Source organism: Morone saxatilis, unplaced genomic scaffold (assembly GCF_004916995.1).
Source record: "Morone saxatilis isolate NCDOM2014 unplaced genomic scaffold, NCSU_SB_2.0 Contig7, whole genome shotgun sequence".
Lineage (NCBI taxonomy): Eukaryota > Metazoa > Chordata > Actinopteri > Moronidae > Morone > Morone saxatilis.
The window spans coordinates 8,601,888-8,614,376 of NW_023340246.1; the positions used below are offsets into that span (position 1 = coordinate 8,601,888).

The 12,489-nt window shown below is 43.8% G+C and overlaps 3 protein-coding genes across 3 annotated transcripts in view; 1 reads left to right on the forward strand and 2 right to left on the reverse strand.

Moving 5' to 3' along the window:
• On the reverse strand, window positions 1-2,505 carry pigh (phosphatidylinositol glycan anchor biosynthesis, class H; the record flags this gene model as incomplete). The annotated part of the gene is given in 4 exon segments (XM_035678417.1): window positions 1-417; window positions 525-608; window positions 733-942; window positions 1,720-2,505. Coding segments are annotated over 4 exon segments (546 nt in total). The 5' UTR covers window positions 1,900-2,505.
• Window positions 2,506-2,702: 197 nt separating this feature from the next.
• On the forward strand, window positions 2,703-9,586 carry zfyve1 (zinc finger, FYVE domain containing 1). Its single transcript, XM_035678414.1, has 12 exons — window positions 2,703-3,909; window positions 3,997-4,240; window positions 4,350-4,610; window positions 4,711-4,925; window positions 5,050-5,156; window positions 5,504-5,612; window positions 5,702-5,799; window positions 6,038-6,155; window positions 6,568-6,738; window positions 6,868-7,048; window positions 7,150-7,263; window positions 7,862-9,586. The coding sequence occupies exons 1-12, from the start codon at window positions 3,421-3,423 to the stop codon at window positions 8,092-8,094; spliced, it is 2,340 nt and encodes a 779-aa protein (XP_035534307.1). The 5' UTR covers window positions 2,703-3,420; the 3' UTR covers window positions 8,095-9,586.
• wdr21 (WD repeat domain 21) overlaps window positions 9,525-12,489 on the reverse strand; it is a 5,014-nt gene continuing 2,049 nt past the window's right edge. Inside the window, exons 6-13 of the mRNA XM_035678416.1 lie at window positions 12,309-12,452; window positions 12,092-12,141; window positions 11,911-11,990; window positions 11,677-11,769; window positions 11,332-11,429; window positions 11,030-11,206; window positions 10,496-10,610; window positions 9,525-10,315 (exon numbers count right to left, since the gene is read on the reverse strand). Of these exons, the coding sequence (XP_035534309.1) occupies window positions 10,083-10,315; window positions 10,496-10,610; window positions 11,030-11,206; window positions 11,332-11,429; window positions 11,677-11,769; window positions 11,911-11,990; window positions 12,092-12,141; window positions 12,309-12,452 (990 nt within the window). The 3' untranslated portion in view covers window positions 9,525-10,082. The remainder of the gene's footprint in view (window positions 10,316-10,495; window positions 10,611-11,029; window positions 11,207-11,331; window positions 11,430-11,676; window positions 11,770-11,910; window positions 11,991-12,091; window positions 12,142-12,308; window positions 12,453-12,489) is intronic.

A 12,489-nucleotide genomic window follows, 5' to 3' on the forward strand; every position in this document is an offset into this window, starting at 1 on the left:
CTCTTTGGGTTTAAACAAGTAGATCTAAGACCAGTGCTATTTTTAAAGTTATTCAAGTAACTAAACGACAAAGTACAACATAAAGTCATTATGACACAAATACTGGTCTTTAAAACGTGGCAGCACTTTTTTTATATTCAACAGATTACATTCACATCGTGTGTGTGTATCATATGGGTGAGAAAAGGAGAAAAATCATGAAAAACTACATCAAATAAAATCAAGACGTACCAAAATAAAACAAAAACTACCTGCTTTCATCTATTGAAAAGATGACTTAAATAAAGACACATTAACAACATACTACATGACCAGAAACATTGTTAATGTGCAACTTGTGTGTCGTCAGCACTTTGAAAGAATTTCTTGACAGCTTTTGTAAACTTTCACCAAGCAGTTCAGCCTTGGCTTTGAACTCTGAAAAAAAAAGAGGAAAGGAGGTTAATTAGAAACAAGGTTACTGTGAATAATACTGAATAACAGTTGCTTTATAAGATATGCGGACACCTTGCATTCAACCTCACCTGAAACAATGGCACAACACTTGACACTACATCCGGCTCTGAGGGGTCCTTCAACAGCACACAAAGGTAGTAGATGATCTGATGCTGAAATAAAAGCATCAGACATCAATCAACTCATCTAACAAAAGCATTAACTGACGTAAGTGTAGTATGAATACTGTTATGCAACGTGTAAATGTGCACAAAAGTGACAGAGGCATGAATTCACCATGTAAATAGCTTCATTGATGACAATATCCTTGATCTTGCTCTGCTCAATGAATGCGGTGGTCTCACGGCCGGACGCATAGCTGGAGGACACCTGAATGCCTAAGGAGCCGATGACGAGCAGGGACTCGTGGTCTACCTTCACAAAGTGGATGTGAAGCATCATGCCAACCAGGGTGACGAGGATAGCACTGGACAGAACGGCTGTGTTCTGCAAGAGAAGTAAGACGTTCATATGCAGGTTCAGTGTAATACATTCATACGAATCATTATATCCCACTCGATAACACAAAAGAATATTCTGAAATGTATCTATATCTGAAAATATCAATTTAAATCTCAAATCCCAATCTCTTCAACTAGAAGTATCTTGGTCTGGTGGAAGAAGTATTCAGATGGTTTACGTAAGTAAAAGTAGCATCACTACGGTATTAAATATTACTAAGTAAGAGTGAAAAAGTATTGGCACCAAAATATACTTAAAGTACAAAAACTGAAAGTACTCTGAATCTGCAAAGTAACTACTAACTACAGCTGAGAAATAAATATAGTGGGGTAACAAGTATAGTATTAGTGTGAAGTGAAGTAGAAAGGGGCATACAATGGAAACACTCAAGTAAAGTAATTAACTACAGTACTTGAGTACATGTACTGTGGATTTAGCTCTTACAGCTATTGGAGCTGGACAAATTGAATTTGACTGAATGTCTCAACATCAATAATGTAACAATATGATGCTGGTTCATGCTCTCATACAGTAAGCACTCTGGTGTGGGGTTTATAAAATGGACGTGTTAACATAATGAGATATGAAAGCAAGTAGAACTGTAATAAAGTTACGTTTAGAATAGTGGACACATTACTTTTACTAAATGCTGCCGAGAGTAAAAACACTGAACAATAGAGACATGTTTTAGTTTTCTACTCATTATTTAGCACACTGATCCAGCCGGGGATGAGTGCTGTAAGGTCCACAGCTGTCTCTCACCTCTGTAAAGAAGAACACAGTGTATGCCAGCAGCCAAACGCCGGAGGTGGACACCATCACCTTGCCGATGGACACTTTGGAGGAGCTGACAGTGAACTCCCTGCAAAAGCCCGAGTGGTTCTGACAGTCCAGAGATATAGATTTGCCATTAATGTCAGTGAATGCTTCGTCTTCCATCATGAACGCAACGAAGTCGGAGAGAGTCGGAGGAAGATTAACATAAAGTAAACTCTGGTAAACACAAACAGTTAGCTCAGCTATCTAACGCTGGAGGCAGGTTAGCATTGAGCTATCTGTGAACGGGCAAGGTCAGTCGCATAGGAAGACATAAAGCGGGGCTTTAAAGACGGAAAGGGGGAATTATGCATCCATACATATGATGCTAAGTCTGTCCAGTTCAATAAAAAGTTAGAAAAAAACGTACGTAACAAGGGAAACATACAGAATAATCCCAGGACAAGTATACTGATGACAAAATCAATTCTCACATTGGCGGCACTCGTTTCTGACACCGGGGTGTCGCGGTCGGTCGGTGAGTGTAGCTAAAATAAAGACAACGCGTCTGCACTGTCGGTCCGCGTGCTTCACAACAATCAGACAGGCATTTAAATATTAAATACACTTAATAATTAAACATATTAGAAGCCGCAGTTGCTGTGTTCTAATATCAGCTGCTGTCTCCGTCCACCTGTACGTTTCGGTGTACGCCGGTTGCCAATCGAAGTTGACCCTACAGCAGCTGGAAGGAGCAAAGCATTATGGTCGTTACCACCATGGTTACCACCTGTCCCCTGTGTAAATAAACAGGTAATGTCAAACAACGTCGGAAGTATAAGTTACTAAATGTTAATATAAAACCGAAGACAATAGTTAAAAAAAATAAAATAAGAACACGGATTTAACTGACGTCTTTCGAGGCGGCTCCCAAATCCTCCATTTCCCACCATGCATTGTGTGTGTATGACTTTTGAACTCTGGGTAAAAACAAGCCGATCAGCTGGTGTAAAAGCAACAACATCTACAGGAGTCTGACACAAAGCAGCTCAGCTAGCTCCCTTTCTGCCCAGCGGTCTCGGTATGGTGTTAGACAGTGTACGGTCCAGTCTGACTGTGAGGCAGCACTTTACTTAACGAGTCGTCGTCCGTCGGGCTGGTAGCCACTGCTAGGTCAGTCGGTTGATACGAAGGTTGTTCGTCTCTTCACAAGTGTGTCTCTTCGTGTCGTTAACGCTAGATACACTCATTATTAGAGTTTCAGCTCGCATTTCTTAGACAGTATGACGGCCTAACTTACTAAAGAGCAACTTAGCTGAGCATTATACTGAAACTGAACATATGCAGGGCAGCTAATGTTAGCTAGCACAAACTGTTGTGCCAAAACAAGTAGTTTGCTCAGTAATTGGTAGTCTGGACAAGTGTTTTTTTAAATTGCTGCCTGGACGTGCTTTGCTCCAGACTGAATGTCCTCATTAAAAGTAAGCAGTGTTTAAATAAAGTTCCTCAGTTGAACATTTCACAATACTTTCTGACAGCATTGCACATGAGTGATTGGTTGAGCATTTGAACACAAAAGGTTACATCACATCTGGTCATAGAGATTTGCTTAAACTTTGTGTCTTCCACTGCATTGCTTTTGTCCAAGTTAAATACTAAGTCACTCTCAGTAACCAGGGGGTATCGTCCTGACCTGTCAGGTTTGACATGAGTGGTCAAGGTCCAGCTGTAGATAAAGGAATGAACACAGTCCTGGGCTGTCAGGAGAGCTACGCCTGTGGGGGTTCAGATGAGGCTGCGTTTGAATGCGATGAATGCGGCAGCTTGCAGTGTGCCCGATGTGAACTGGAGCTCCATCGCCAGGAGCGAATGAGGAATCACGACAGGGTTCGGATTGCACCGGGCCACGTTCCTTTCTGTGACTCGTGTAAAGGGGACAGCAGCTGCTCTGTCCACGGTGGACGGCTCAGAGCAGTGGTGCGCTGCCAGGGTTGTAAGATCAACCTGTGTTTGGACTGCCAGAAACGCACCCACAGTGGAGTCAACAAGAGGAAGCACCCTCTGACGCCATACCCCCCTGCCAAAGCTCCCCAGGATAACAGCGTGACTGCCGGGGAGTCCCAGATGGAGATCCTGAAAGCCGAGCTGGAGAAGGTGTGCAGCTTCCTTTTGGTGGACGAGAAGGAGGAGATGAAGGTAAACGCTTGAGGGCGTGTTTTAATCTTTTAAAGCGTCATTAATGTGATGCGGTGAGAATGGGGCTGATCTTGTGTGGATTCTCAGGTGAAGGATGAGGAGGACTTTGTGAGCAGACTGGGCTGCAGGCCGGATGAGCTCCTCAAGGTGGTCTCCATCTTTGGAAACACCGGGGAGGGCAAGTCCCACACCCTGAACCATACATTTTTCCTGGGACGACAAGTGTTCAAGACCTCGCCTACCCAAGAGTCCTGCACCGTGGGTGTGTGGGCGGCTATGGACCCTGTGCACCGGGTGGTAGTCATCGACACGGAAGGACTGCTTGGGGCTGGTATGGAACAAACTATGGATCTGCTTATTGTCATGAAATAAACAGAGGTAGTGGGTGGGGGGTTGTTTTCTGAATTAACACCCAATTAACATCTGTTGTCACTCATCAGGAGCCAATCAGGGTCAGCGCACCCGGCTGCTCCTCAAAGTCCTGGCTATCTCTGATGTGGTCATCTACCGAACCCATGCTGACCGTCTCCATGACGACCTCTTCAAGTTTCTTGGTGATGCATCAGATGCCTACCTGAAGCATTTCACCAGGGAGCTGAAAGCGACTACCACCCGCTGTGGTCTGGACGTCCCATTGTCCACTCTGGGTCCCGCGGTGATCATCTTCCATGAGACCGTCCACACCAAGTTACTAGGATCAGGTACATGAAATAAGTCACCCTCTTTTATTCTTTGGGCGGTGCATTTTAGGAATTTAGTGAGCAAGACTGCGTCTGACTCCATTTTGTTCTCCACCTTTAGACAAACCGTCTGAATCGGCTGAGCGTCTCCTCCAGGAGCGTTTCAGGAAGCTGGGTCTGTTCCCAGAAGCATTCAGCTCCATCCAGTACCGTGGAACTCGAACCTACAACCCTCCCACAGACTTCAGTGGTCTGCTGCGCAGCCTGGAGCAACAGCTGGATAACAACACAACCCGCTCGCCACGCTCTGCCAGTGTCATCTACAAGGCTCTGCAGGTAGGGACGTTTGATTGAATGAAGAAAGAAATATTTTTGGTTAACAGAATTAGCCAGAATTACTCACAGTGACTTGTTATTGACTCTTCCTGTCCCTCCTTCTCCACCTGGCTCCTTCCTTCAGGCCCTTAGCGAGAGCTTCAGTGGGGATATTCCAGATGAGCACATGGCCAGTAACTCATTTTTTCCAGATGAGTACTTTACCTGCTCTAGTCTCTGCCTCAGCTGTGGGTACGTGCATTTCTCCTCGCTGCAACACTTGCAGTTCATAACAAAAAGTAGAAACTAGTCAGTGAGACTACACAACAAACATGACGGAAAAGGTGTCATAACTTTACATTCTCAGACGTCATAGCAGCGCTCTGAGGCACAATGAAGGAGCTGCTCACAGTCACGCACACATAGCCCTGCTTTGTTGTTCTCAGTTAGTTACAATGAAATTGACTGAGCATTTGATAGAAGGACAAGTATTGCATTTGTAATTTTCCTCTTATGGATCTATAATGGTAATGCAACAGTATTCTTTAAAATTATGATTGATAATGTTTGTCTCTGACTTGGTGTGCTCCCACTTTCAGCTCAGGCTGTAAGAAAAGCATGAATCACCTAAAGGAAGGACTCGACCACGAAGCCAAACATCGCTGCCGCTACTCTGCGCAGTATGACAACCGCATCTACACTTGCAAGGCAAGTACACAGTCCAAAATGACACACGTGCATGTGTTGAACTTTTGCTTGCTCTACGAGGTTCTGAGTGTATGTGCTGAACTTCTCAGGCCTGCTATGAGGGAGGAAAGGAGGTGATAGTGGTTCCCAAAACAACGGCCTCGTCTGACTCACCGTGGTTTGGCTTGGCCATCTACGCCTGGTCTGGGTGAGTCCAGATGCCACAGGACCATTTGGAAGAGGATGGGAAATGGCTTCCTTGCCAGCACAGTGTGATCAACTAGCTTGTTAAATTGGAACCATTTGCCCAGCATAGCAGAAATATAACAAAAAAAATAACAGAAAGTGCAAAGACAAATGTATTGCAGCTCAGCAACACAGACCAAGAGGCAATATAATCCCTGTGATACTGGGACTGAGCTCTTTTTTTTAAAATCTTTGTCCAGGTATGTGATTGAGTGCCCCAACTGTGCAGTGATCTACAGAAGCAGGCAGTACTGGTACGGAAACCAGGACCCAGTGGAAACCGTTGTCAGAACAGAGATCCAACACATCTGGCCTGGGGTAAGGCCAACAGCCTAAATGAGATTCTGCCTAAACCAATTAAACAAAGTAGCAAGCCAAGATGTTAAAGGATTTAAGTAGAATTAATGTTGTCATGTCCACTGTGAGCTTCATTTACAGTATATTCTTGCCAGTTGGTTGCCAAGGTGCCCGGGAAACTAATACAAAACGTTGTATATGAGTATAGAGGTGTAAGTGCCAAACATAAATCATGCTGTATGTCAGCTGTGCTACTGACTATTTGCAATTCAGTGTGATAATAGTGACTCACACTTGTATAAACATGTACATTTAGACACTATAACATATCTATATATATAACAATATGTAGATACAGTATGTACAAGAGACGGTCTGTCAGCTAGTTTATTTGTATCTTTACTCTGTTGTTCTCTTCTTGGTTTCTTTGCAGTCTGATGGTTTTTTGAAGGACAACAACAACGCCGCCCAGAGGTTGCTGGATGGAGTCAAATACATTTCTCAATCAGTGTCAGAACTCAGCGTCAAGCCTGCCAAAGCTGTCACCTCCTGGCTTACCGACCAGATTGCTCCTACCTACTGGAAACCCAACTCCCTTATCCTGGTACTTAACTAAAAACTGGATTGATGAAAATTTCCACATTAAGAGAAAACATACCTCCGAAACCTTTTGAAAGGAACTGTATATACATTGCGACAACTGATCACACGTCATCCTCATTGTGTGTTGCAGAAATGCCATAAATGTGGGGAAGAGTTCCAGCCCAACGACACCAAGCACCACTGTCGTGCGTGTGGCGAGGGCTTCTGTGATTCCTGCTCCTCAAAAACCCGGCCGGTCCCGGAGAGGGGCTGGGGCCTCGCGCCCGTCCGAGTCTGCGACGCCTGTTTTCACAACAGGGGAATCCCAACTGGTAAATCCTTCTTAACGTTCAGTGTGACGTAAGTGTTAATGTTTTTCTGGATAGTGGCGTGCGAGTGCCTGATTTCATGTGTGTGTGTTTCCCTGTTGCAGAGTTGCTGGATGCCGCCTTGGAGGAAGAGGGCGGCACCCTGATAGCCAGGAAGGTTGGGGAGGCGGTTCAGAACACGTTAGGAGCTGTCGTTGGTGCCATCGACATACCTCTCGGTCTGCATTAGATCTGTCTACATTAACAAAACGATGCAGATAAACAGCACTTCTCACTTTAAAGTACCACTCTTTTAAGTATTGTTTATCATTGAAAACAGTTGATGATACTGTTAAATATGGCAGAAGAGTGTGATCTCTGTGTCACTATTACCCTCAATAGGTCCATTTGGAGAGCATTTATGAGGTCACTTGATGACTATACTTCATCAGAATGATGATGATGCATGTAGGACATGTATTCAGACCGGTTATCAGGATTAAGTCAAGTAAATGTGACCATACAATGATTATTTTCTAAATTAATCGACATCCATATATGTCATGTTCTATCTGAACAGTTCAATTCAAATGTATTCAGTTAACAGTCATGGACCTGAGAATTTTGCCATTTTGCTTAAAAAGTTGCTTATGAATAATCACTTGTCAGAATGTTTTGTCGATTACTCAATTAATTAACTAATCATTTCAGCCATAAATGGTCCACTCCACCACAATTCTTCCTTTGCACTGTGATTTAAACATTTTAGTGTTGATGCTGAAATATCTTTCAGTCCTAATGCAAAGCTAGTGCTGATTCCCTCTCCTCTGTGTCTAGGCCTGGTGAAGGACGCAGCTCGCCCGGCATACTGGGTCCCAGATCAGGACATCCACTCCTGCAGCGAGTGCCAGCGGGAGTTCTCCCCGCGTCTCTCCATCCACCACTGCCGCGCCTGCGGCCAGGGTGTGTGTGACGACTGCTCTCAGGAGCGACGTGCAGTGCCCTCTCGTGGCTGGGACCACCCAGTGAGGGTCTGCAATGGCTGCAACCAGAAACCTGGGGAGCTCTAGCAGGACGAGGAGCAGGAGTCGGAGAGGGAACGGTTACGGACACCAGCCTCTCCATGACAACTGGAATTGACAACATTTTGACTAAAAGACTTTAGTTCCCCGTTGTCTTTTTAGTGGCATTTCTTGGCTGCCACTAGACTGTCTGTGGCAGGTTGGACTTGTCTTGGACTATTGTTTTTTTATCGCTGTCTGTCACTTCAGTCCCTTGATGCTATTTTACTTTAATATGCCTACATTTTACACTGTGAACAATACCAGTTGGAGCGACTTGAATAACATGAAGGTAGGAGAGATGAAACAACTTGTTTTATGAAAGTATTGTACGTGCTTGCTTACAATTGAGTTCAGGTCAATTTCCATGTATCCTTTAAAATTTGTAATGATGCACATGAAACCCTGACCCCCTTTGACAATCGCCTCCAGTGTTACACACTAGTACTGTTAGCAGCTTTTGTAGTGCGGGGTTATGTGTGTAGACCATTTATAAATAGAAGTTCTGACTGAGCATCTTAAACTGAATACAGGTAAGCACTTTTATTGGAAGATTGTCTCTGCAGGAGCCCTGGATATAGCACTCAGGGCTGGCTTTAGGGGAAATGCATTCTGATGCTCTTTTGAATGATGTACAGTAGTTTCCCTCTGCTTCTACCCTACAAGCTTTAGCTTTCCAGCCAGTCTTTGGCTTCAGAAAGGGTTTAAACAATCAGAAGCCAATGATGTACTGTAGCACCAAGATGCATTCCAACTTATATAATTACTTAGTAATAACTACTTACATAATCCCTTGGTCCTTTTTAGTTGTTTGTGCATTTTGGGCAGATGATTATAGAACAGCCTTAATAATGCTGTCCACGTGGACTGTTAAAGTTTTAGAATATACATATATGGAAAAAAAGAGTTTACTTTAATAGGGAATATTTTAAATGGCCTGGTTTTGTTTTTAAAATGTCAAAACTACTATATTCACAAGACAAATCTGACTGCAGTGGGATGAAATACAACAGAAACTGCTTTTACAGAGTGGCTGGCTCACAGTAGCAATATGGTACAGAAAAGACTCAAACCATCTTTTGAGGCTGGCCCCTCAAAAACAGGACATAACTAGAAGAGTAATCCATTACTCTTGTCAACTCAGGCTGTGTAGCTAGTTAGCTAGGAGCACCAAGTAAGCAATGTTTGAGGTTGCCTTTATTGCAACAAGACTGTAACTGACACTTATCTGATAAATAGAACATATAATGCAGTTAGGCTTTCTACTGAACACTGGCATTGTGAGATCTAACTGCAGTGATGGTTAACCTGGGAGGTTTCTTTCAGTAACTGACAGGGAGAGTTGGCTCTGATGTCAACAGGAAAAAGCTGAAATCATAACCTGAATCATCTCATCAGTGTCTCTATCTCAGAGAGACGTTCAACAAATATCACAAGGAACAAATCAATACCTTTATGTTCATGTATGCTCATACAGTATGTATTAAACTGCAGAAACGTAGTCTTTGTGTGTGTTATTTAGGAGCAACTATAATGCAACAGATCACCGTTTTGTCATTCAATGACAATGAGAAAATGTGTTGATTTACAGTATAAAGTCCCTTTCAAATTCAGACCAGAGGCATCCTAAATTACATTAGAAATTAAAGTCATCATCATGTCATAAGTGCACTTTTTGTAAAGGTTACAGAAAGCACTATTTTAACTGTCTATTTGTGTGCACTGTGTACTGTATTTAGCACTTGTATTTCCTTTTGGCACAAACAGTCAAAAATAACATTCCCCTGAGACTTCAATGCAACTCTTCTGAGGTTATCTTCCCAATCAAAGGTTCGGTACAACTTTGTGGAAATGAACTGCATACTGGCCAATCCCTTTCAATTATACAATCCCAACAGATTTTGTATATGATTATAACCCCATTCATACATTTGGCAAAACAAATGCGGTGTCCTTGTTTTCAGAAATTTGTGAGATGAAGCATTTTCAGTCTTTCTCTAAAAGCCAGCCTGCTGCTCTCCTCCTTCCTGGTAGTCGGTGTTGTATGGGAAGTAGTAAAGGTCGTGTTTGACGGCCATGAGCAGGCCGGGGAGCCCCCTGCAGCCGCCCAACTTGGAGGAGAAAACGACGCTCGGGATCAGGTCGTTTGCAGTCGGGTGCGGTGATGGAATAGTCCTCAGTAGGTGGCCGTCTTTTAGGCTCCATAATCTTGTGTAGCAATCCTGACCAACTAAGGACGGCACAGCAAAGGGAAAAGGAAATGAGAGTTGGAGAGCACCTTGACAGAGAGCTTGTGTCAACACACACTTCAGTATATCAGTGCATAGTAACTGTAACCCTGGTATCTCTTTAATTGAATCAGTTTAACATTGAAACCCAAATTGATAGAGCATGTTTGGTTCTCTCCTACCTGCCAACAAAAGCCCCTCAGGCTCATTGACGTGGATGGGAAGGTAGGCATGTTCATTATAGTGCCCTTTGTACTCCTGCACTGGCTTTGTCACCCGAACATCCCACAACTTAATCTGCACAGAAATGAAGGAAACGCACAAAGTTAAAGCAATAACAGCATCTATATGGGTTCATATTTATATCTTCTGAAGAATCCTGTATAATTTGGGTAATATACGCCTATTACTCATATTCAGTTGTGTGGGTTAATGGCTGTTAATCAGGGGTTGTGAGTACAAGGTTAACCCAGTGGTATCTTTCTTTCTCTCTCTCCTTTTTACCACTTTGTTGGTCATCAAAGTTTGCACCTGGACTATAGCTTTAAAAATACAATAAACAGTGCTGTGTATTATTCTAACCACAAAGTTGTTCCGGGTTGTCAACAGTCTACTTGCCCTGAAGGGACAAACATGTGGTAGCTGCATCTCAGGACTAACATACTACTAACATGCGACCCACTGTTTAAATCTCATTTTCAGCCCAATAACCTGACCTGTCCCAGCATGTCAGCAGCAAGCAGGTAGTTCTCATCCTGCAGGACGCGTACGGAGGTGATGGCTGACTCTTGATGGAAGCGGCTGGCCTTCCAGCTTTGATCTCTGCGGCCGCGCTGCCGCAGGTCAATGCTGAAGATCTCCCCTGAACGGCATCCGTTGAACAGCACAGGGACCTAGGACAAAGGGAGGTACTTTACTTTCTTGGCCTCTCTTTTCTTTCTTACATTGTCCTTAGTTACATTTAAAAAGAAGTCTAAAATACAGCATGTATAAGAGAACTCAGACATGCTTGACTTACCCTAAGGGCAAACTGCTGAGCCAAGACATCACTGCCAGTGCTGTATGTCTGCGTTCGGCCCGTCTCTGCATCTTTCACTATCACCCTACGAGACAGGCCTGCAAACACATGTGAGAAGACAATTACTTTAGATGTATACGTTTGTGAGCAGGAAATGTTTAATGCAACAGCTGCCCAAACCAATAAAGTATGATTCAAGAGACTGTTCCAAACATCCCAAAACGAAAGCTAAGCCAACACACGACTCAGTAGAGGCTAAAGATAATAACTATCAGTCCATGATTGATAATGAACATCATATTTTGTCAGGACAGTTGCAAGACAAATAGTGACGGCTGGACAGACCTGTGCTGAAGGTCTTGTCAAACTGGGGGTTGAGACACCAAGCACAAGACCAGGCTGAGGATATCTTAAAGCTACACAGCATCCCGGGCTGGTCTGAGGAGAGAGACAGACAGGGGAGAGACGAGCTTGCTAAGTCACCTGAAATGTAATCCTTTAATAAGTTATTTACTTAATAATAACTAGATATCTAATGTGATGGTCTTAAATTGTGTGAAAACCCTGAGGAGATTCTACCTGGGTTGGAGTTGCTGAAGAGGGAAGCAGGAAGTAAACTGACGCAGCCAGGAGTGTCCGCCACTCCCACCAGACACAGCCTGACAGTTCGCACAGTCAAGGAAAATGCCCGCAAGCAATACATGAGATTTATGACATGCAGATTGACTAGAGAGGCACTTCTAAACTTAAGGAAGGATACAAGACGTGGGAGTCTGGGTAGTTGACTGAGGCCCAGCATATGGAATTTACCTGAAACACATTTGACCAGAGCAGAGCTGTCACACACACATTCCCAACATTTCCATTTTAATGGTTTTCTAGGTATACAATCCTTAAAATGTAGGGTAGAACGTGGGCACAGAAAATGTCTACGTGTTCATGAGTCACTGGCTCCGGCTCCTGTGAAACACTCCCACCTTGCGGTTGGTGAAGTAGAGGTTGTCGCACATTTCCACCGACAGAGATCCCCTGCTGCTGCTGCTGAAGTTCATGATGCCGTACTTGCAGCCTCCGTGCGACACATCATTGACAGTGAACACTCGCTCACAAGCCGAGTCCCCCTGGGAGAGACGAGGAAGGTGGAGGTTTGAGTTTAAG

What these genes read in the sequence shown, in the direction of transcription:
- zfyve1 (XM_035678414.1), top strand. Translation starts at nt 3,421, where the DNA reads ATGAGTGGTCAAGGTCCAGCTGTAGATAAAGGAATGAACACAGTCCTG. An exon ending in ACGAGAAGGAGGAGATGAAG is followed by an intron (nt 3,910 to 3,996) that starts GTAAACGCTTGA and finishes GTGGATTCTCAG; the next exon opens with GTGAAGGATGAGGAGGACTT. An exon ending in GCCATCTACGCCTGGTCTGG is followed by an intron (nt 5,800 to 6,037) that starts GTGAGTCCAGAT and finishes ATCTTTGTCCAG; the next exon opens with GTATGTGATTGAGTGCCCCA.